General features: G+C 47.4%; 1 protein-coding gene across 1 annotated transcript in view; it reads left to right on the forward strand.

The window, feature by feature from the left end:
* Nucleotides 1–13634, forward strand: part of SRD5A2 (steroid 5 alpha-reductase 2) — a 30467-nt gene extending 16833 nt beyond the window's left edge. The window contains exons 2-5 of the mRNA XM_079969576.1: nt 2681–2844; nt 5447–5548; nt 6523–6673; nt 12811–13634. Coding sequence (XP_079825702.1) covers nt 2681–2844; nt 5447–5548; nt 6523–6673; nt 12811–12877 — 484 coding nt within the window. The 3' untranslated portion in view covers nt 12878–13634. The remainder of the gene's footprint in view (nt 1–2680; nt 2845–5446; nt 5549–6522; nt 6674–12810) is intronic.
* The last annotated feature ends 9324 nt before the right edge of the window (nt 13635–22958 follow it).

A 22958-nucleotide genomic window follows, 5' to 3' on the forward strand; every position in this document is an offset into this window, starting at 1 on the left:
GCTGAGAGAGCTGATAATGCTCTGCAAGGTGAGTTACTAGTTGCATCTTCTGCCTATGCCATTTAGTACCCCCTCAGGCCTTGGACTGACTCTACACCTCCCACCCCAAACTGGTCTTTCCTGCCCAGGGGGATCCTATTACCATAAGCTGGCTTCCTATGCCCAATAAGCCTTTCTCAAGCAACAGAGTCCTTGGGAGCTCAGTTGGTCTCTGGTTCTGGGTTTGCTTCTGATTGATCTTTCAGTCTTGCTCTTAGGCTCTGCCTGCAAGCTTTGTCCTATTGGTCTTGGCTGACCTCAGACTGCCGCCCTCCGCCCATCCTTGATATGATGTGACAGCCTCTGCTAAAGCTAGCAAATTCCACATTAATTAAACCTCAAAAGCTGACATCGAAGCCTGCGCAAGGGATTTCACTGACATTTGTCTAGCTTGGCTGAAAGTTATTCCTGAGATTGTGAGGTAGCCGAGGACAGTCTTCGCCTCTGTGCCATGCTAGATCTGAGGCAGTCAGAAGTAAACATGGCCGGAATGGAAGTGAGGAGTCTGAAGATGTGGACTCTGCCTCTGCTTGTGTATAAGGTGATGAGATGGCTGTGGAGCAGAGAGGCAAGTAATGATAGGAACAAACGCAGCAGCAGCAACCAACAGAAGTTTGTGAAGGAACCTTGCCATAACTTGAGAGACAGCAAGGAAAGCAGAGAAAAGACAGACATAAAAGTGGGAACTGAAATAGAGGACTGTAAGTGGAGGAACTACAAAGCTCCAAGCACTGGCGATACCTGGGTGTGTGTGGAAAAGCCTATAGAAACTTTATTTGGTGATTACAGCTGCAGAGTTAAGCCTCACAGGAACCTTATGATGAAAAGAGTCACAGACTTCCTTGGGAAAAAAATGAGTGACTCACCAAGTTTCCTATACAAAACTGAATAGACTTAGGGCTCTGAAGGAATTCTGTTAAGCTTTTCCCTCTTTCTGGTGCTGTAACTAAGGACGCCCACTTTGCTTACCTTACAAGGCCATGCCTCCTGTCTCTCATGTAATATTCTGGTCCACAAGTATGGACTTGTGATCATGGAAGGCTGAAAATCCCTGCTAAAACAATATTCCAGGCATTTTCTCCTGCCACTCAATTTGTTCTCTTCTTGGCAGGCAACCCAACCACTGTTTTTCTGGCAGGGACCCTGTTCTCCCTTTGGTCTGGGAACTGGTTTATTTTCTCTTTGAAAAGTTGCCAGGTTGTTTCCCTTGCTGAATCTGCTGTTTGCTCCTCTGCAATTGTTAATCCGGCAGCTTTTGAAATTCCAATACTGGTCTGGTGCTAAAAGAGTGCTATATTTGAATTGGTTAATGGAACCACACTTGAGAGATCCCATTTCTACCGTGCCTTCGCGGGTTGCTGACCTACTTTTGGATTTCCCATCTTAAAAAGCAAAATGTTTATTTGGGATTACACTTAATGGCCGGAATGCACTTCTCACTTCACTTCTTTTACAGAAGTATTAAGAGCTAAATGAATCTTGCCATCACCATGACCTGGCAGTCTTGCAGATACAGCTCTAGCTCTCCAAGAAAGCAGGTCAGGCAAGATACACACAGCAAAATAGAAAGCAGAGTTATATGTACTGCATGTGACAGAACCAACAGTTTCCCCATATAACAGTGAACTGTGCTTAAGCAGTTTCTCCTGTGTGAAGCATCTCTATTTATTGTGCATTTTTCTAATTATATGCAATAATACAAACAACGCTAGTGGAGTGAAGGGGTCTGTGGCAAGAGCCCAAATGTCCGTGGGTGGGTATGCATTCTCCACAGCTCCTTCTGGTTGCACAGAGGTTATCTGCAATATTAGGCATAGATCTCTCTCTAAGCCAAAGCTGGGGCATCTTTTTCATCCTGAGGACCACCTTGCCTTCAGGGCAACCTTCTGGGGCCACACGTGCCAGTGGTGGGTGGGGCCAGAGGCAAAAGTGGGTGGAGCAATGAATATAAAGGTTGCCTTGGGATCAGTGCAAGGGTTTCTGCATGTGCAATAGAACTTCTTCCCTCTCCTCCCCCTGTGCACCCCTTAAATCTGTTCTAGGGGTTCTTTGCCCCCAAAAAAGAAGCCTGTGAAGGGTTGGGGAGGGTGTGTACACAGGGGCAGGAGTTCCACTGCACAACATAAATGGGGCATGTTTAGGTTGTTTTCAGAGAGAAAGCCACCCTGTAAATAAGGGGTTTTGTTTCTTGAAGTTGAATTTTTAAAAAGAGGGAGATCTGCGGTTCAGTGCAAAAGACCTAGGAATGCGTAATGTTCAACAAACACACACAGGCCACCCATGGATACATGATGTGTGCTGATAAGAGCTTCACAAACTCTACTTCTGCTTGCCATGTGGACAGAACTGAAACTGAAGTAGGTTAGAATCTGGAGCCTACTGAGTTCATGTTAATGGCACATGAAGCAAGGTGACCAACAGTGCAGTTGCAAGGGGATTATTCTGTGGGTCATAATGAAAATATGCAAAATTTGGGTTACCTCCTAGCACGCTGAGACTATTGATGACGACCTCAGACATGTTATATATGGTACATTGGTTTGTATTTCCAACTGTTTAATGCTGTATCTTCTCCAACACTTTTCTTTTCCCCCCATTTCTGCTCCCTACCTTTTTTTTATTTTTTATTTTACTACTTCAGGACATTCATTTACTCCTTCCTCCGAAGAGGCAGGCCTTTCCCATTGGAGAAGCTGTTTTTTGGTGTGCTGTTCTGCATCCTTAATGGCTTCCTTCAGGGTTACTACTTGATTTACTGTGCCGAATACCCAGATGACTGGTACAATGACATCAGATTTACATCAGGTAATTATAGTTGCAAGAAGTCAAGCATCTGGCCATCTAGTTAATATGAGCTCCGCCAAATTTACAGAGTGTCAAATCATAGACAATGTTGTCAAAATGTCAAGGCAGGAAAACAATAGTATGAATAACAGTAGTAGTTCAACACTTTGCAAAACCCAAAGTGCCAGAAGACTTACTGTTGCTGCAACAGGCCCACACAGCTGCCCTTGTGGAAGAGAAAACACATGGGGAACAAGCTGTGTAACCATAAAGACAGGCCATTAGAGGGAGCAATTTGCATGTTTCAGACTTACGCAATTGGCATTTGCTAGTCATCCTCTACAGTGGTACCTCGGGTTAAGTACTTAATTCGTTCCGGAGGTCCGTTCTTAACCTGAAACTGTTCTTAACCTGAAGCACCAATTTAGCTAATGGGGCCTCCTGCTGCTTCTGCGCTGCCAGAGCACGATTTCTGTTCTCATCCTGAAGCAAAGTTCTTAACCCGAGGTACTATTTCTGGGTTAGCGGAGTCTGTAAACTGAAGCCTATGTAACCCGAGGTACCACTGTATTTGCTTTATCTGTTCTTTTCCTTCTACATGTCTTCTCTCCCACCCACCACCCACTTAAAAAAAAACTTTTTCTGGTTCCCCTCCCCCATGCAAATTAAGTTCTAGGGCTGAACCGTAGCTCAAACGAAACCCTGGGTAAATATATAAACCCTGTGCAGATAAATACATATATTAGTGAAAATACCATACAGAAATGCATCACTATAGGGGAAATCACTTTGCAATTTGATCACTGCTGCAGGCCTCACTTGTAGTCTGCCCGGCACTTGGAGGAGGAATTTGCTTGTCTCTGCTGCTGTTGGAGGTCTGGCCATGGAAAGCCAAGAGAGACATGGCCAGGGAAAGAGTAAAGTTCAGCCACTGCTGTGTGTGCTTTCTTCAACTAGATCAGGGATGTGGCTCTCAATACATTGATGGACTACATCTCCCATCAGCCCCAGCCAACTTGACCAATGGTCAGGGAAGATGGGAGCTGTGGTCCAGCAACCTCCGGAGGGCTGCAGGCACCCTGTTCCTGAGCTAGATACACAAGCAGTGCTGCCCAGATGCTCTTCCAGTCCCCTTGCCCCTGTTGGGAGAGTGAGTGAGACAGGTAATACTTACCTCTACTTACCCTGTAAACACTCCCGTGTGCAGTGGCCATGTGTTCTGCTCCGTATGGCCAGGCTGTGGTCCTGAAAGGCCAAAGGAACTACAATAGGTTGGCCAGCAGTAAACATGGTTACACTGGAGGTGCTGGTATTCAGGAATTCTCCTTCTGCATGGTGCATTCTTACACAGTGCAGACACTCTTCCAAACTCTTAAGGGAGAGAGGACTGGTTAGCCAGTACCAAATTTCCATGCCGCCACTTACGGTAGGTCTGGCCCAGGGAGTGACACTGCCAGCCAGATCCTTTTTCTCAGTCTTAGTGTTGCCCTTGTAGAATTCAGCAGGCAGATGAATGGAGAGAAATCTGGCTGTGACATTGGCTCTGGCTTCACCTACTACCTGAGCTCCCTGCATTCCTCTCCACCCATCTCAATGGGACCAACCACCACTGCTCCTCACAGACAGCCTCTTATGTCTTCTTCCAGACTAGGGTTGCCACCTGCCCTTTATAATACAGTGGTACCTTGGGTTACATATGCTTCAGGTTACATACGCTTCAGGTTACAGACTCTGCTAAGCCAGAAATAGTACCTTGGGTTAAGAACTTTGCTTTAGGTTGAGAACAGAAGTCGCGTGGCAGCGTGAAGCCCCATTAGCTAAAGTAGTGCTTCAGGTTAAGAACAGTTTCAGGTTAAGAACGGACCTCCGGAACGAATTAAGTACTTAACCAGAGGTACCACTGTACAGGATTGTCCAGTATTCCAATGTAAAACGCTACATCCTGTATCAATACAGTTTTGTCCTGTATTTCAAGTCTCTCTCTCTTTTTCTGCCAAGTTAGGGATCCTCTCCAAATGCATGTGTTTGAAAGGGTGTGTGAAAGATCATGTATTTAAGCTCTGAGTAGCCAAGCACAGACAGATTTCCAAATTCATGTGTATGTACATGTGCATGTGCATGTGATAAATTCCAAAGGGGCAAAAAACCCCCCAAAAATCACTGGTGGCAACTCTATTCCAGACCCAGTTCCAAGACTGCAAGTTACACACACACACACACACACACACACACACACACTATCTCTTGATGACATCACCTTAGCCAGGCAAAATGGGGAAGAAAGAAAGAACGTCACAACAGTCACCTTCCAGAAGTTTCTCCTGCTATCTAGTTTCTGTGGCAATACTCTGTCCCACATTTACATTACAAAACAATATACCAAACACACCAGGGGAAGGCTATTTCCTTAACAAACAAACTCAGCAGTCTCCCTCTTCTGCAGACCCCAGTTTCCCTGGTCTCAAACTGCCATGTTTCATTATAATATGGATTCTCCCTTCCCTTGCTTGCCTGTATGGGGCAATTAACAGTGCTTGTTAAACAGGCTGGCTATTTGAGCACAGGGCCTGAAATCAAATATTTTAGTCACCCAACCAATAAATACTTCATTCTCTGCTTTTAGGTCTCTTGTTGTTCTTGTTTGGCATGGGAGTCAATATTCACAGTGACCTCATTCTGCGCCAGCTAAGAAAACCTGGGGAGCTCACTTACAAAATCCCACAAGGTATGTCATTCTTTTCCCAATTTCCTTGTGGGGACCCTGTCCCTGTGGTTTGAGAAACATGAGGGTAGGTGAGGAAGACACCAGCAGGTCACACTATTAATCACCTGTCATTCATCAGAAGTGGTCAATAATAAGCAGAGTAATGCAGGAATGAGAAACCTGTGGCCCTCCAGATGTTGCTAGACTTCACTTTCCACCATGCCAGCTGGGGATGATGGAGCCCAACAACATCTGGAGGGCCACATATTCACCACCCCTGAAGTAATAGGATCGTGGTGGGAAGCTGAGAATGCTTTCTAGGATAATTTATCTGAGCAGAAAGTCTAAAACATTTCTGACCACAGGTAAAGGTCCTCGTGAGGCCAACCAATCATTTATTACCTTTGAGGTCATGGAGCCAATGAGAGTGCCAGAGCAGTAAGGGGACGGGCTAAGCACCCTCCTTACTGCCACATTGTCCCTGTTTTGTGTCTGATTGGCTGAGCCCGCTGCCACTCTTCCCCTGGAGCTAAAAGCCTCAGCTGCCAATGCAACAAATGCAGTGGTTTACTGCTGAGACATGTTCCCAGTTGTTTGGGGGCTTCTTGGACTGTGGAAGACCCCCAACCTACATCTGGTAGTTCAGGCCTAGTGGAACAATTGATGACAGGCCCATCAAGTCCAGTCTGGCCTTCTTTAAATCCTCTTGACCCGCAGTACTGAAGTCAAAACTCTGCCTTCTTTTTGCCATTGCCACACTAGCAAAAGAACTTTGTACAACATTGTTCTGCAATTGCTTACAATTGGCTATGGGCCCTGGGAGCTGTAATGGCTAGGGGGTGTTGAGACCGTCTGGCCACAGCCATGGCTGCAGTAATGGCAGCAGGAACCCCTGTTGGGTTAATGCCAGCCCTGGTGGCAACATCCTTAGGATGTGTAAATGAGGCTCACTTTCCACTCTTCAAATGTGCTCATACTAGTTCCCTTTCATGCAGGAGGACTGTTTGCATATGTATCGGGAGCAAATTTCTTTGGTGAGATACTGGAATGGTTTGGCTATGCTATAGCAACCTGGTGCCTGCCAGCTTTTGCCTTTGCCTTTTTCACACTCTGCGTCATTGGGCCTCGTGCTTATCACCATCACAGGTATCAAGCATGCTGTTTGTATATTCTTATTCTTATTATTTTTTTGCTCCTGTTTGTTTGTAGTGTGATGAGAGGGGCTTAATGTTCATTCTAATTTACCATTTTTTTTGAGGGGGTTTGTTTTTTAAGGGATGCCCTCTCCTTTATGCAGGTTCCTCTGGTCTCTGCTTTCATTGTATCCCAGAGGAAGGGGTTGTTATGTCACCCACATCATTGTCCTTAAAGTAGTTTTGGAGAGTTTTCAAGAGATCCTCTCTAGCAACTTGGTTTGTGGTTAGGATGGGACTGAAGTACCACGATGGGGCACATAGTTTGTGCTTCCTCTCCTATTTTGAGGTAGCTTCTACAGGGGCATGGTCTGTGGTTTTAATGTTGTTTCTACCAGGGGGATCAGGCCTTGTGTGAGCAGAATGCTGTCCAGTATGGACATTGTGCCATGGCGTCCAGACTGGAATGTGTGGCTGGTGCCTCCTGGGTTCTTTTCTCCCCATATGTCATAAAGGCTTCCGTCTTTTTAGCATTTTTAGTAGTTTGTAAGAATTTCTAATTGTTTGGGGTTTCCCTCTGAGGAAGGTTGCTCAGGGGTTGTAGGATGGATATCTTTTAGGGAGGTGCCTCTCATATTTAGGTTGAGGTCACCTCCTAGGATTGCTTCCCCTTCAGAGAAGGAGATGAATTTGTTTTCTAGATGAACTCTAGTATTTATTTTGTGTTTGGGGCATACACTATATTGGAGCCAATTGTCAGTTTACTTTTGCCATCTAGTACCTCTTTAGCAAAAACGAATCTGCCTTTTTTGTCTTTTACCACTGTTGTGGCTTTAAAATTTTGGTCTATACTGAGTAGTATGTCTACTCCATGGGCCTTTCCTGACCAAGGTGCCACCCATTGTTGACTGAAGCAGGGTTTGCTCAGGAGTTTGCTTCCTTTGGGTGGGTTGTGTATTTTCTGTAGGAAGGCAATGTGTGGTTTCATGGTGTTTACATACGAGGTGATGTGTTTTCTTCTGATAGGGTTGCTTTTAAACTAGCCATTTTGTATGTCTATTTTATAGGACGATTCCCTGCCAACCTGTCTAGGTTGTCCTGTGTTTCTCACCTTATATTATTGAACCTAGTGTGCTGTGTTGACATACAGTGTGGTGGGTTGGGGGAGAGGGGGGTTAGAGTTAGGGATGGGCTGAAGATTGGGGAGTAGGTTGTAGAGAGTAGCCTATATGCAGTTATATAGGTGTTTGCTTGGGGTAGCTTGGACCATTTGGCTCCCAGCCAGTTGGTCCTGTGTCTCAGCTGGCATGGATGGTCTTGTTTGAGAACAGGCCATCCCCCCTTTTGCTCGCAATAGGGGTGGGTCAGTGAGACAGTGACAAGTGCTTGTGTTGGGTGTAAAGTTTATAAGCAATGCTGTCCGTATTGTTACCAATACTGGTGGTCCTCAAGAGCTCTGCGCGGCCATGGCATTCGCCATCTTGCCTCACTGGAAGTCCCTTATTCTTATTTTATTTAATTTTTTTAAAAAAATTAATTATACAAAAGAAAGTGAAAAAAGAAGAAGATATATATAGTGGGGGGCACTGGTCTAAACCACTGAGCCTCTTAAGTTTGCCAACCAGAAGGTTGGTGGTTCAAATCCCTGCGGCGGGGTGAGCTCCCATTGCTCTGTCCAACCTAGCAGTTCAAAAGTATTAGCAGCTTCTGCCAACCTAGCAGTTCAAAAGTATGCCAGTGCAAGTAATAATAATAATAATAATAATAATAATAATAATAATAATAATTTATTATTTATACCCCGCCCATCTGGCTGGGCCTCCCCAGCCACTCTGGGCGGCTTACATAAAAACCAAAAATACAGTAAAATATCACACGTTAAAAACTTCCCTGAACAGGGCTGCCTTAAGATGTCTTCTGAATGTCAGGTAGTTGTTTATCACTTTGACATCTGCTGGAAGGGCGTTCCACAGGGCGGGCGCCACTACCGAGAAGGCCCTCTGCCTGGTTCCCTGTAGCTTTGCTTCTCGCATTGAGGGAACCGCCAGAAGGCCCTCGGTGCTGGACCTCAGCGTCCGGGCAGAATGATGGGGGTGGAGACGCTCTTTCAGGTATACTGGACCGAGGCCGTTTAGGGCTTTAAAGGTCAGCACCAACACTTTGAATTGTGCTCGGAAACATACTGGGAGCCAATGTAGGTCTTTCAAGACCGGTGTTATATGGTCTCGGCGGCCGCTCCCAGTCACCAGTCTAGCTGCCGCATTCTGGATTAGTTGTAGTTTCTGAGTCACCTTCAAAGGTAGCCCCACGTAGAGTGCACTGCAGTAGTCCAAGCGGGAGATAACCAGAGCATGCACCACTCTGGCGAGACAGTCCGCAGGCAGATAGGGTCTCAGCCTACGTACCAGATGGAGCTGGTAAACAGCTGCCCTGGACACAGATTTGACCTGTGCTTCCATGGACAGCTGTGAGTCCAAAATGACTCCCAGGCTGCGCACCTGGTCCTTCAGGGGCACAGTTACCCCATTCAGGACCAGGGAATCCTCCACACCTGCCCGCCTCCTGTCCCCCAAAAACAGTACTTCTGTCTTGTCAGGATTCAACCTCAATCTGTTAGCTGCCATCCATCCTTCAACCGCCTCCAGACACTCACACAGGACCTTCACCGCCTTCACTGGTTCTGATTTAAAAGAGAGGTAGAGCTGGGTATCATCCGCATATTGATGAACACCCAACCCAAACCTCCTGATGATCTCTCCCAGCGGCTGCATGTAGATGTTGAAAAGCATGGGGGAGAGGACAGAACCCTGAGGCACCCCACAAGTGAGAGCCCAGGGGTCTGAACACTCATCCCCCACCACCACTTTCTGAACACGGCCCAGGAGGAAGGAGCGGAACCACTGTATGACAGTGCCCCCAGCTCCCAGCCCCTCAAGACGGTCCAGAAGGATGTTATGGTCGATGGTATCAAATGCCGCTGAGAGATCCAGCAGAACTAGGAAACAGCTCTCACCTTTGTCCCTAGCCCGCCGGAGATCATCAACCAGTGCGACCAAGGCAGTTTCAGTCCCATGATGAGGCCTGAATCCCGACTGGAAGGGATCCAAATGGTCCGCTTCTTCCAGGCGTGCCTGGAGTTGTTCGGCAACCGCTCGCTCAATCACCTTGCCCAAGAATGGAAGATTTGAGACTGGGCGGTAGTTGGCCATTGTGGCTGCATCTAAAGATGGTTTTTTAAGAAGCGGTTTAATAACCGCCTCTTTCAGCGGGTCTGGGAAGGCTCCCTCACAGAGGGAAGCATTCACCACCCCACGAAGCCCATCGCCCAGTCCTTCCCGGCTAGCTTTTATAAGCCAGGATGGGCAAGGATCCAGGAGACAGGTGGTTGGTTTCACTCGTCCAAGCAGCCTGTCCACATCCTCGGAGGTAACAGATTGGAATTGATCCCACTCAACTTGACTAGACAGAACTCTAGCACTCTCCCACCCCGGTCCTGCTCCCACGGTGGAGTCTACTTCTTCCCGAATCTGAGTGATTTTATCTGCAAAAAAACTTTGCAAAATCATTGCAGGAGAACATGTGGCCCGTACTGGGCCCCGATGTTGCAGGTGGTTCCGCTAAATTGTGAACCACCTGAAAAAGTCTCCTGCTGCTGTTTTCTGCAGATGCAATAGAGGCGGTGAAGAAATTCTTCTTCGCCGTCGCTATCGCCACTTGGTAGGCTCGACGTTGAGCTCTAACCTGTGTCCGGTCAGATTCGGAATGAGTTATCCGCCACCGGCGCTCTAGCCGTCTCAACGATTGTTTCATTGCCCTCAGATCCGTGGAAAACCACGGGGCTGTCCGGGCTCCATGCAATCGGAGAGGGCGCTTCGGAGCCAAACAGTCAATAGCCCTGGTTAACTCCACATTCCAGCGGGCCACCAGGGAATCAGCTGAAAGGCCATCAACATGGGATAAAGCATCCCCTACCACTCTCTGGAAACCATTTGGATCCATTAAGTGGCGGGGGCGGACCATCCGAATTGGTCCCACCTCCCTGCAGAGGGGGTGGGTCGCAGAGAAGTCCAGTTGTAGATAAATAGGTACCACTGTGGGAAGGTAAAAAGTGTTTCCTTGCACTCTGGCTTCCATCATGGTGTCCCGTTGCGTCAGAAGCAGTTTAGTCATGCTGGCCACATGATCTAGAAAGCTGTCTGCGAACAAATGCTGGCTCCCTCAGCCAGAAAGCAAGATGAATGCCACGCCCCTTAGTCACCTTTGACTATATATATGTAATGTATGTTAATACAGATATGATTATTAATAACTTGTTAAATTCTGTATAAACTCATTCCAAATATTGATATATTTATCCAAATAAAGTCTGCATCTGTAAGCAATCCGTCCTTACGTTTCGAGTGCTGTTATGTCTTCAGTCAATTGATTAAAGGGGAGCATATTTTTCTTCTTCTAGTTCATCAATACCAGTCTTTTGGCCATTGTTAGGGCACGTAGACGCGGGTGGCACTGTGGGTTAAACCACTGAGCCTAGGGCTTGCCGATCAGAAGGTCGGCGGTTTGAATCCCCGCAACGGGGTGAGCTCCGGTTGCTCGGTCCCTGCTCCTGCCTACCTAGCAGTTCAAAAGCAAGTCAAAGTGCAAGTAGATAAATAGGCACCGCCCCGGCGGGAAGGTAAACGGCATTTCCGTGCGCTGCTCTGGTTCGCCAGAAGCGGCTTAGTCATACTGGCCACTTGACCCAGAAGCTGTACGCCGGCTCCCTCAGCCAATAAAGTGAGATGAGCGCCGCAGCCCCAGAGTCGGTCACGACTGGACCTAATGGTCAGGGGTCCCTTTACCTTTACCTTAGGGCACATAGAATCCATTTTTGTTGTCCAGTTGACCTATAATAGGCAGATAATTCAATGTATGTGCTTGATATAGATTATACATGAAAAGCTGCTTCATGAGAGGGAGACTTACAGTGCAATCATGCCTACTCAGATGCAAGTCCCACTGAGGTCAATGGACCTTATTCTCAAGTCAGTGTATAGGTCTGTAGTGTTAAACAAGAGAAGTCGGGCTGAGACACAAAGCACGCACACACATGCACACAAAAACACACTGGCTGCTTCTCTAGATTAAGACTAGTTTACACACCGTGCACTGAAAGTACCCCCTCTCAAGTACCTTGGGAACTGTAGTTCATCCCTAACAAAGCTGCAGTTTCTAGCACTCTCAACAAACTGCAGCTCCCAGTATTATTTTGGAGCGTGTGTGTGTGTGTGTGTGTGCTTGAAATGCGCTTTAATTGTACTTAATTGACATGTCTCACCTGTTGTGGAGGCCTGGTTGGCTGTGACAAGACTTGGAGCTTTCTCAGTAGCTGCATCAAAGGGTGGAATGCCTTGCCCCATCAAGTTTACCCTCTTTCACTATCTTCTGCCAGCTAGTATTTTTTAAAAAATTCCAGCAAGCATTTGCTGGGATGATAATTGTTTTTATTCAGAGTTTGTTTCTAATCTGTTCTGAAATACAATGAAATAATATAACATCATCAATAACCTTCACACAGGGCAGTTGGTGTCAGATGGCTTAGAGGGCGTGATTTTTAAGCATGGAACTGCTCTTTGTTCTAAATGTACAACACACATATAGCGCAGAGTTGTCGGTCTGCTGTTGTTTTCTGTCTTCTTGGGTCTCATCTTGATAGATTCATAAATTCACTCCAATCTCCATGGTGCAGTAGCTTATGGAGGAGGATTGACTGTAAGTATACTTGGTAAATTCGTATGTCACACCAACCCACGGTTGTACCAAACCATAGTTTGCAAACCTAATTCAGTTGAAACTATGGTTTGATTTTGGTTTGCTAGCCTGTCAGAAACTATGGTTTTTCAATATAACATCACACTAAATCACAGCATCCTTAACCATAGTTTGGTTTGATGTCTAATTTCTGCCACTGCAATACTTATGTTCACCATTGCTCAAATCTGAAAGTTGAATGGAAACTCCAAGTCCCTCTAATCAAAACATTTTAAATATTTGCCACAAGCAGCATAAGATGTTGAAAAACGAGATTCTACTTTCTTAAAGCAATCTGTGCAGGTCTATATCATTTTGGCCATTTTTTGTTTTCATTGTGTGTCCCTTTTGTCTTTTCAGGTACTATCACAAGAGGTTCATTGGCTATCCAAGATCTAGAAAAGCCTTGATTCCATTCATATTCTAGAGGCCAATTATCTGGACTTTTTGAGCAGCGGGGTGTGTTTTGTGTGTTATTTTACTGTATAACTTTAATTATTAATTATAACTTTAATTATTATTAATGTGTAAAATGCTGATGTGAGTTTCAAAGGGAAAGAAACTTGAATAGTGCTATGTTGCCAGTTATACAGAGTGTTGTTGCTGGATGGAAACAAGTAATCACAGTTCTGTGATTCATCGTCAGAGTTTTTGATTTTTTAAACACCAACAAAAAAACAAGTTTTGTCAAGCAGAGTGTCAGTGATTTGCAGAGGCACCTAATGCTTTTATTGTGCACCATTATTCCACTCAAAATGTCTACACACACACACACACACACACACACACACACACACTGCTTTTATCCCTAGCAATGCTGTTTTTTTGTTAGTAGGAATTACTGAAGTTTCATCTGGGCCTGTCTGTAGTTGTCACTGCTGTAGCTATACTGAAGACTCTGAAAGAAAATATCTGCTTTTTTTTTTACTGGTAATCTTTCTATTCTGCTCCTGTGGTCTTCCCTATAAAGAGCAACAGGTCGTCTATGAAAAATTAATTCCTGGTTCCAAGGCCTCTTGCTGATAGAGAACAATATTTCATATTTTTTCCCCTCCAGGTGGACTGATTATGATCAAGAATGGGCTGCTATATTCCCAAAACCGTTATGTAATTTAAGTGAATGTGTCATTTCCTTGTAAAACATGGCTTGTTAACTGAATAAGAAATAAAAATTTTGTTCCAAATTTAGCATTTCATTTTACTAAAAGAATAGCCCAGGTAGCTTGTTCTAGCAGAGCACTTGTATCATAGCATCTTGTATCATACAATATATGGATTTATTCATAACTTGTTCAGTGTTATCTTCTGGTTGTTTCGGATCATGCAGATTGCTTTGCTTTAAATGGGTGGCCAACTTCCGAGAGACTGTGATCCACTTTCAAAATTAAAATCTGGCGGTGATCTACCCCCATTTTTTAGGGGTTCAGGTCAAAGCTGTTGAGCTTTCTGGGGGGAGGGGAAATGCATCTACCGCGATCTACCAAAACCTCGCAAGGATCGACCAGTAGATTGCAATCAACGTGTTGGACATCCCTGCTAAAGCATCCACTTTTACTTACACTTAAGACAAGAAAAATAATATGCTCAGCAAAAATAATGTACTGAAATAATAAATGAAACAAGTACAGTGGTACCTCGGGTTACAGACAGTTCAGGTTACAGATGCAGCTAACCTGGAAGTAGTACCTCAGGTTAAGAACTTTGCCTCAGGGATGAGAACAGAAATCGCACGGTGACAGCGGGAGGCCCCATTAGCTAACGTGGTATCTCAGGTTAAGAACGGTTTCAGGTTAAGAACGAACCTCCAAAACGAATTAAGTTCGTAACCAGAGGTACCACTCTATTTCAGATCAGGTCCTGCCTGAAAGCTTACAGTATAAGACATATTTTAAAGCACATTAGGAAGAAAGGAGGATCAACTGCATGTACTTTACCATTGAGCTATGACCCACTACATTGATGTTCAATTATTGGTGTTGGACCAAGCAATTACTGTACAATGTAAAACTCTTTCCTTGCGTTTTGTATTTCATTACATTTATATCTTATCTCCCCTCCATAGAATTCAAGGTAGAATTTTTGGGAGGCCTGTCACCTAGTGGCAGAGTACGTGTTTTGTATGCAGAAGGTCCAGGTGCAGGTAAACAACGTTTCCGTGTGCTCTGCCTTCCATCATGGTGTTCCATTGCACCAGAAGCGGTTTAGTCATGCTGGCCACATGACCAGGAAAGCTGTCCGTGGACAAATGCCGGCTTCCTCGGCCTGAAAGCGAGATGAGCGTTGCACCCCATAGTCACCTTTGAGTGGACTTAACTGTCCAGGGAAACCCGTGCCTGAAACCTTAGATAGCTGCTGACAGACATTACTGAGCTAGATGACCCAGTTGTCTTCCTCTGCTCCTATGAAGCATACAGAGGTTTCCATCAAGGCACTGAAGATGCAGAGCTGCTTAATTTCAGCACAGCTTTCAGACCACTTTCTGATGCTTTTTAAAGTACTGCTTTTGAAACAAAGCTTTGAGTTGACAATTCTGTCTTCTGACCATAACATTTTAGGTTGATTCAAACACTGCCCGCAGCATCATGAAGGAAGCAATATCTGAACCAGCATGCCACAAATTAAAATCCTATTTCCCGGTAGTGATTAGTTCCATAAGATTCTCATACAAATGGCCAGCAGGCAGCAGGAATGCTTAGATTTGTAGATGCCCCAGGTCAAATGTGTCTGTTCCAATGGAATGCATTTCATACTCCTCAACAGGCTCTTTGTACTTGTGTTTGAGCTTGTAACATAAATGGTGCTGTACCAAAATACTTTTAATACAGTAGAAGGGAGGCGTCTATCAGGTGAGTCCTCTCTTTCAGATCACTTGAAATTGCACCTTACAGGCAAGTATAAGCAAACAAATTTGCTGATCTTTCAGGCTCAGCCAAGCTGTCTTCACTCAAATGTGTAGTAGAATGAGATGAGTTGGAATGAGCTTGATGCTGCTAGGAAACTATAGACTCAGAGTCCTGCTAGACTTGAATTCCTGCACAGACATGGATCTGTATTTGAATATATTGTTGCTGTTCCAATACTCCTTTGAGCTGCAAAATCACTAAGGGACCTGATACATGTTACTACAGTACCCTGCTAGCCTGTATGACACTTGGAGTTATACAGTCAGAATAAACTGATTCTGCTCTATGTACCTGCTCTGTTTTATGGATGACAAACAATCTCATGGTACCCATTTCCACTTCTATTTCTATGAATGTTGGAGAGGGAGATAGAACCTAAAAGGCCTCTTTAAGGGTTCCTAACTCAGGTTCATTTTATTTTTGTTACATTTATATGCAGTGTAACTCCCTTTCACCAAAGTCGTCAGGGTGGTATATGTAGTCCTCCTCCTCCTCCTCCTAATATTAAATGGCAAGAACACAAGGAAAATGTACTTCACAGGGACAAAACAACAGCCTGTAACAGTTAAAAGGATCAGAGCAAAGGCCTAACTAGTCCAACATCCTATTACCCATCATGGTCATCCAAATGCCTATGGGGAAGCGTCCAATGGGAATATGAAGTCTGGTGAGAAGACCCTAAGAAAAGATCTTATTTTCATCACTAGCTACAAATATGCGAACTTTAACTCCTTGGAGGAAAGGTGGGATGTGCAATTAATTTATCTGGTTAATTTTCATTGATAGGCTTCTCTTCCATAAATTTGCCTAAGCTTTACTTGAAACTGTGACACTAATGGCTATCACTGGATCTTGTGGTAGTAAATCCCATAATTATGCAGAGTATGAGGGAGTAAAATGCCTCTTGGGAGCGATGCTCTAAGTTCCGCTTTCAGTGACTTCAGTCACTTTTCCTAGGCAGCTCATTCTGCCACCAATTAGGTCTGCTTTTTTTCTAGGTTTTGCAATGCCCTCTTCTATTAAATTATTCCTACTCTACTGGAGAACAGTAGAATTCCCATTATGCTGTTTCTGGCTCATTGAGCCTGTAATTACTTTGGTTTTGATGTCAGTAAGCATTTATCACCGATTAAACATTTAATCAGCAGATGAGCACAGCTTTCAAACAAAACATACATGCATTGATTACACATTGCAAAGCACATCTATTATTGATCATCAAGGTTGAATGGCTGCCAATAAGGAAAGTCAACACAAAAATATCATGTGAGCATGCAATTAACAATCCTGCCAGGAAGGCTGAGATGTGTCTCCATTTTTAGGCTAGTGTATTCTCGGTAAAATAGAATCTTACATAGCGTTGTTAATTTTTTACAAAATCCCCTGCACTGTACATGTTTTACTCTAAACCATTGTTGACAAGCATGTACAGGATCTTGCTGAATTAAGGATTTTAAAAAATGACACAAAAGTACCATGATAAGCAAGGCACCCTTCATGTAGGCAAACAAGAGGCATTATCCCAATTCAAGGGGACTTTCCAACCAGGCAAAAGCACTTGAGGAAGGTGCGGAGCAGGGCCAACGCGTGGTGTAGTCTGGGGACTGCATTTGGCCCCAGAGCTTGAGGATTCCCACCCCTGTTGTAAATGGGTTCCTGACATTAAGTGCTGTGCTACCGTAGCAGAGGTACTTAAAGGTGTATGTTTAATGTATATATGTTTGAAGCCGCCCAGAATGGCTGGGGCAACCCAGTCATATGGGCGGGGTACTACTACAAAAGCCTCAGCGCCTAGGGCTTGCCGATCGAAAGGTCGGCGGTTCGAATCCCTGCGGCGGGGTGCGCTCCCGCTGCTCGGTCCCAGCGCCTGCCAACCTAGCAGTTCGAAAGCACCTCCTGGTGCAAGTAGATAAATAGGGACCGCTTACCAGCGGGAAGGTAAACGGCGTTTCCGTGTGCGGCTCTGGCTCTGGCTCTGGCCAGAGCAGCGATGTCACGCTGGCCACGTGACCCGGAAGTGTCTCCGGACAGCGCTGGCCCCTGGCCTCTTAAGTGAGATGGGCGCACAACCCCAGAGTCTGTCAAGACTGGCCCGTACGGGCAGGGGTACCTTTACCTTTTACTACTACTACTACTACTACTATTGTTAGATACAGGAGGTGTCATTCATGGACAGCCCTAGGCTATAACATACCTAGTACGACTGCATTTCATAGCAAGATGGGGTGGGTTCTCTCCTCGATAGGATGGCACTTATTCATTTGGTTAACAAAATTTATATACTGAAAGATTATAAGAAAACCTAAGTGGTTCATAAAAATATAAAATAGAACATTCTCAGTATAAAAGTTAAAAACAGGTATTTAAAAAGATTCAAGAGTAGCTAAAAAGAGATAAGGCATATATAACTTCTACATGTCTGAATTGGCTTGCCTAAACAAAAATGTTATAAGCAGGCGCCAAAAACAATACAGTGGTACCTTGGGTTAAGTACTTAATTCATTCCGGAGGTCTGTACTTAACCTGAAACTGTTCTTAACCTGAAGCACTACTTTAGCTAATGGGGCCTCCTGCTGCTGCCGCGCCGCCGGAACACAATTTCTGTACTCATCCTGAAGCAAAGTTCTTAACCTAAAGCACTATTTCTGGGTTAGCAGAGTCTGTAACCTGAAGCGTATGTAACCTGAAGCGTATGTAACCCGAGGTACCACTATACAGTGGAGGCGCTCGCTTCCAGGGAGTTCCAAAGCAGTAGATGCTGCCACACTAAAAGAGTTAATTCTTTGTTTCTTTAGATTTTTTTTTTTAGTTGTCAGTCTCTCCCTGACATGAATGGATTTGGATTCAAACAATGGGCCCAGAGGGGCAACCTATTGTAATGATAATTTGATTGGATATGTCCTATGTAGAAGACTGATATCACCTCCCTTGAGTTGGCCAATATTCCTCCATCAACCTCCTTCCTTTTATTGCAAAGTAAACTGTTATGTACTGAGTCAAATAGGATCCAAACTGCAGCAGTCTGATTGGTCCTAGAACAATAGGATCCAAAAGGCAGCAGTCTGATTGGTCCTAGAACAATAGGATTCAGAATGCAGCAGTCTGATTGGTCCTAGAACAATGCAGCAGTATGATTGGTTGGCAGGAACCACCCAGTCATGCTCCAGATTGAAGTGAATCCACAACCTGATTGGCTTACAGTAGAATTCCGGAATTAGCCAATCATGTGCAGCCCATTGTGTAAATAATGTATATAAAGCAGATACTTTGAGGGGACATTCATTCCTCCTCACCACTATGAGCTGAATAAAGAGCATGAAATCACTTTGCGACTCTGAGTATATTTCACTGGCGACGAGGATGGGATCCCGCTGAGCTGACTGCCACACACAGCACCGCAGCACCGCCACCTGCCGCACCACTGCCTCGCACCGTGTATCCAGGCTTCAGCTCCGGGACACAAGGAACTCAGAATGGCAACCGACAGCAGCTTCTCGCCGTTCAACCCAGCATCCGGAGACTGGGAAGCGTACGCCTCCCGTTTCACCTTCCTCCTAGAAGCCAAAGGGGTCACCGATGAAGAAGACGCCAAGAAGAGGGCAATATTCTTCAGCGTTTGCGGAGAGGAGACATTTGAAATCGCCCGGGCTCTCCTTGCGCCTGAAGACGTTGCTACTGTTCCATACAAAACAATAATGGAACAGCTGAAGGGGCACTTTTCGCCACAGCCCTCAGTGGTAGCTCGTCGAAATGCCTTCTATGCAAAGCGGCAAGCCCCTGGGGAAACCATAACTGGGTTTGTGACCTCTCTCCGCCAAGCCGCCCGGTTCTGCAACTTCTCAGAGCTGGAGAACATGCTTCGTGACCGCCTCGTCGGTGGCCTGAGGGATGAGAAGCTGCAACGACGCCTCTACGCTAAGAAGAACCTAACGTTCCAGGTCGCTCTGGAGGAGGCCCTGGCAACGGAAGCTGCCGAGAGGTCGACGCAAGAGGCACGGCCGAGCCAGCCATCCCAACCGAGGGTCCACCACGAAGACCTCACCGACGACTCAGGATCTGACAGGGAGGAGGTGCACCGAGTACAGCAGCGCACTCAAGCAGCCCACATACCACAGCTGCCTCGACGAGAAGGAGGGAACTGCGCAAGCTGTGGAGAAAGTCACGAGAGGAGGACCTGCCGTTTCCGCAACGCAGAGTGCAGGCAGTGCAGAAAAGTGGGACACATCGCCCGGGTGTGTCGGGCTCGGCCCACCCGATGCCAGGCATCAGATGACCAATCCAAGAACCCCAGGTCCCGGGGCCCAACGCACCAAGGCAACTCGACGGAGCTCACGGACTTCCAGGTATACCAGTTGCCCCACCCCAACGTAGAAAAAATTTATGTAGAGGTACAGATAGAGGGGGGCCCATGCCGCATGGAGCTTGACACGGGTTCAACTCTATCCATAATCTCGGCAAGGACCTTAAGGAAACTGTGTCCTACTGGGGGTCCCAAACTCAGGCCGGCCCCATTCACCCTCCGGGACTTCCAGAAACGTAAGGTCCCCACAATGGGGGTGGGGACCTTCAGGGTGCAATACCGAGGGCGGACGCGGCAACTGGACTTACTTGTGGTCAAGGGCCCCTACATTAGCCTACTGGGATTGTCATGGTTTGGACCACTGGGGCTAGCTGTCACCGGGGTGAACCACACTAGCTTACAAGTGGACGTGGACGCCATATGCAAGGAATTTCCGGGGGTTTTCGATGGGAAATTGGGACAGTATACGGGCCCCCCCATTGCTCTACAGCTTGACCCCGCAGTACGACCGGTCAGGCTCAAGGCCCGCCGGGTCCCGTTCGCCCTGAAACCCCGTATAGATGAGGAATTGGACCGGCTCATGGAGCAAGGAGTGCTGGAACCGGTGCCTAATGCCCCCTGGGAAACCCCAATCGTCACACCTGTCAAGCCTAATGGTTCAGTCCGCATCTGCGCAGACTACAAATGTACTATAAACAAGGCCCTCACGGCCCATGCATACCCAGTGCCAGTGGTCAGCCATGTCCTTGCCACCCTGGCTGGGTCGAAAATTTTTGGCAAGCTGGACTTGGCCCAAGCATATCAACAGCTGCCAGTAGATGAGGCCACAGCGGAGGCACAGACGATTGTGACGCACAGAGGAGCATTCAGGGTAAAGCGGCTGCAATTCGGTGTCAGCGTGGCACCAGGCATATTCCAGAATCTAATGGACTCTCTCCTTAAAGGGATTCCTGGCGTCACCCCCTTCTTCGATGATGTGTTGATTGCCGGGCCCACACCAGAGGAGTTTGAGGACCGCCTCCGCACCGTTCTGCACCGTTTCCAGACAGCAGGTCTCAAGGTGAAGCGGGAAAAATGTCTACTAGGAGTGCCCCAGGTGGACTTTCTGGGATTTATGGTGGACGCAGAAGGGGTCCACCCGACTGGGGACAAGGTACGGGCCATTTGTGATGCCCCAGCGCCCAAGAACAAGACTGAACTTCAGGCCTTCTTGGGACTATTGAACTTTTACCATTCCTTCCTTCCCCACAAGGCGGCGGTAGCGGAGCCCCTACACAGACTCCTGGACAAGCGGGCCCCTTGGGTGTGGGGCCAGCGCCAGGAGGCCGCATTCCAGGCAGTCAAGGACTTGCTTGTCTCAAACTCGGTCTTGGCACACTTCGACGAGAGGCTGCCGGTGGTGCTAGCATGCGACGCCTCACCCTATGGCATTGGCGCTGTCCTGGGACACCAACGCCCAGATGGAAGAGAGGTACCGGTGGCATACTTTTCCCAGACACTCAACGCAACTGAGCGGAACTACTCACAAATTGACAAGGAGGGTCTGGCAATCGTGAAGGGAGTTAAAAAATTCCATGATTTCTTGTACGGGCGGCCCTTCACCGTGGTGACTGACCACAAACCGTTGCTTGGCTTGTTTGCCCCCGAAAAGCAGACCCCCCAAGTGCTGTCTCCTCGCGTCCTCAGGTGGTCAATTTTCCTTACCAGCTACCAGTATGCACTGATTCACCGCCCTGGGAAGGCGATGGGCCATGCGGACGCCCTCAGCAGGCTGCCACTACCGGAAACAGGCCCTGACCCAGCACCTGCACAAGAGGTTATGAGCCTGGAGCTGCTTCCTGACCGCCCCATTCAGGCACAAGAAGTTGCACACCATTCCAAGAAAGATAGGGTCATCTCCCGGGTCCTGGACTGGGTGTGGAGGGGATGGCCCAGCAGCAGCCCCGGGCCAGAATTCGCCGGCTACACAACCCGCAAACATGAACTGTCGGCCCACAAGGGGTGCCTGTTATGGGGAAGCAGGGTCGTTGTTCCCCAGCCCCTCCGAAAAAGGGTCCTCACAGCCCTACACGAGACACACCCTGGGGTAGTAAGAATGAAGGCCCTTGCCAGGAGTTATGTGTGGTGGCCGGGGATTGACGGAGAGATAGAGGCCTGGGTCAAACACTGCCAGGCCTGCCAAGAATCCCGCCCAGATCCCCCAAGGGCCCCAGTCCAGTCCTGGGAGTCCGCCCGAGCACCATGGTCACGACTGCATGTGGACTTCGCTGGCCCCTTTCAGGGGAAAACATTCTTCATAGTGGTGGACTCCTACACCAAATGGCTGGAAGTCGCACTGGTACCGTCCACTTCTACGTCCGCAGCCATCCGGGTACTACGCAGGCTGTTTGCTACCCACGGGCTCCCTGACACTCTCGTCTCAGACAACGGGACTGCATTTACGTCAGGAGAATTCCAAACCTTCACAGCGCAGAACGCCATCCGCCACATCCGTTCGGCGCCATTCCACCCTGCCACCAATGGCCAAGCAGAACGCATGGTGCGGACCACCAAGGAAACCCTTCGCCGCATGACGCAAGGGGATTGGGAGTACCGCCTTGCCACATTCCTTCTAGCACAGCACAGCACCCCCAGCTCAACAACTGGCAGGAGCCCCGCTGAACTACTAATGGGTCGGCGCCTTGCAATCAGATTGGACCGCCTTCACCCCGATAGAGCTCAGGATGAGGTAGTGGTGGGGGAAGGCAGGAACCCCCGGACCTTCGAGGCCCAGGACCCAGTGTACGCAAAGAATTTTGGGGCAGGCCCTGCATGGGTACCCGCCACAGTCACCAGGGTCACTGGCCCCGTGTCGTACGAGGTGCTAACAGATGGGGGGCAATGCTGGCGCCGCCACTGCGACCAGATACGCCGACGATTCCCGGGAGAAAACCAGGAGGAGGAGGACAGGTCAGAGGAGTCCCAAGGGAACAGTGGGGCAGTGAGGCCCATAGAGCAGCAGGGGCCAGCAGGAGAGGCAGAATCAGTAAATACAGAGAGGACCCATGAGGCTGAAAGGACACCGGAACCAGAACCACGACTGAGCGAGCCGGTTGCGCCAGACCAAACAGCCCCATCACAGCCAGCATCCTTGGAACACGAGCCAGAACCTGAACCCCGGACCAGGGAACACCCCAGGCCACAACGCACACGTAGGCCGCCAGCGTACCTTGAGGACTATGAATGCGACCTCCCGGGCAGGACTGGAACTTAGAGGGGAGGGGTGTTATGTACTGAGTCAAATAGGATCCAAACTGCAGCAGTCT

Source organism: Podarcis cretensis, assembly GCF_951804945.1.
Source record: "Podarcis cretensis genome assembly, chromosome: 3".
NCBI lineage: Eukaryota > Metazoa > Chordata > Lepidosauria > Squamata > Lacertidae > Podarcis > Podarcis cretensis.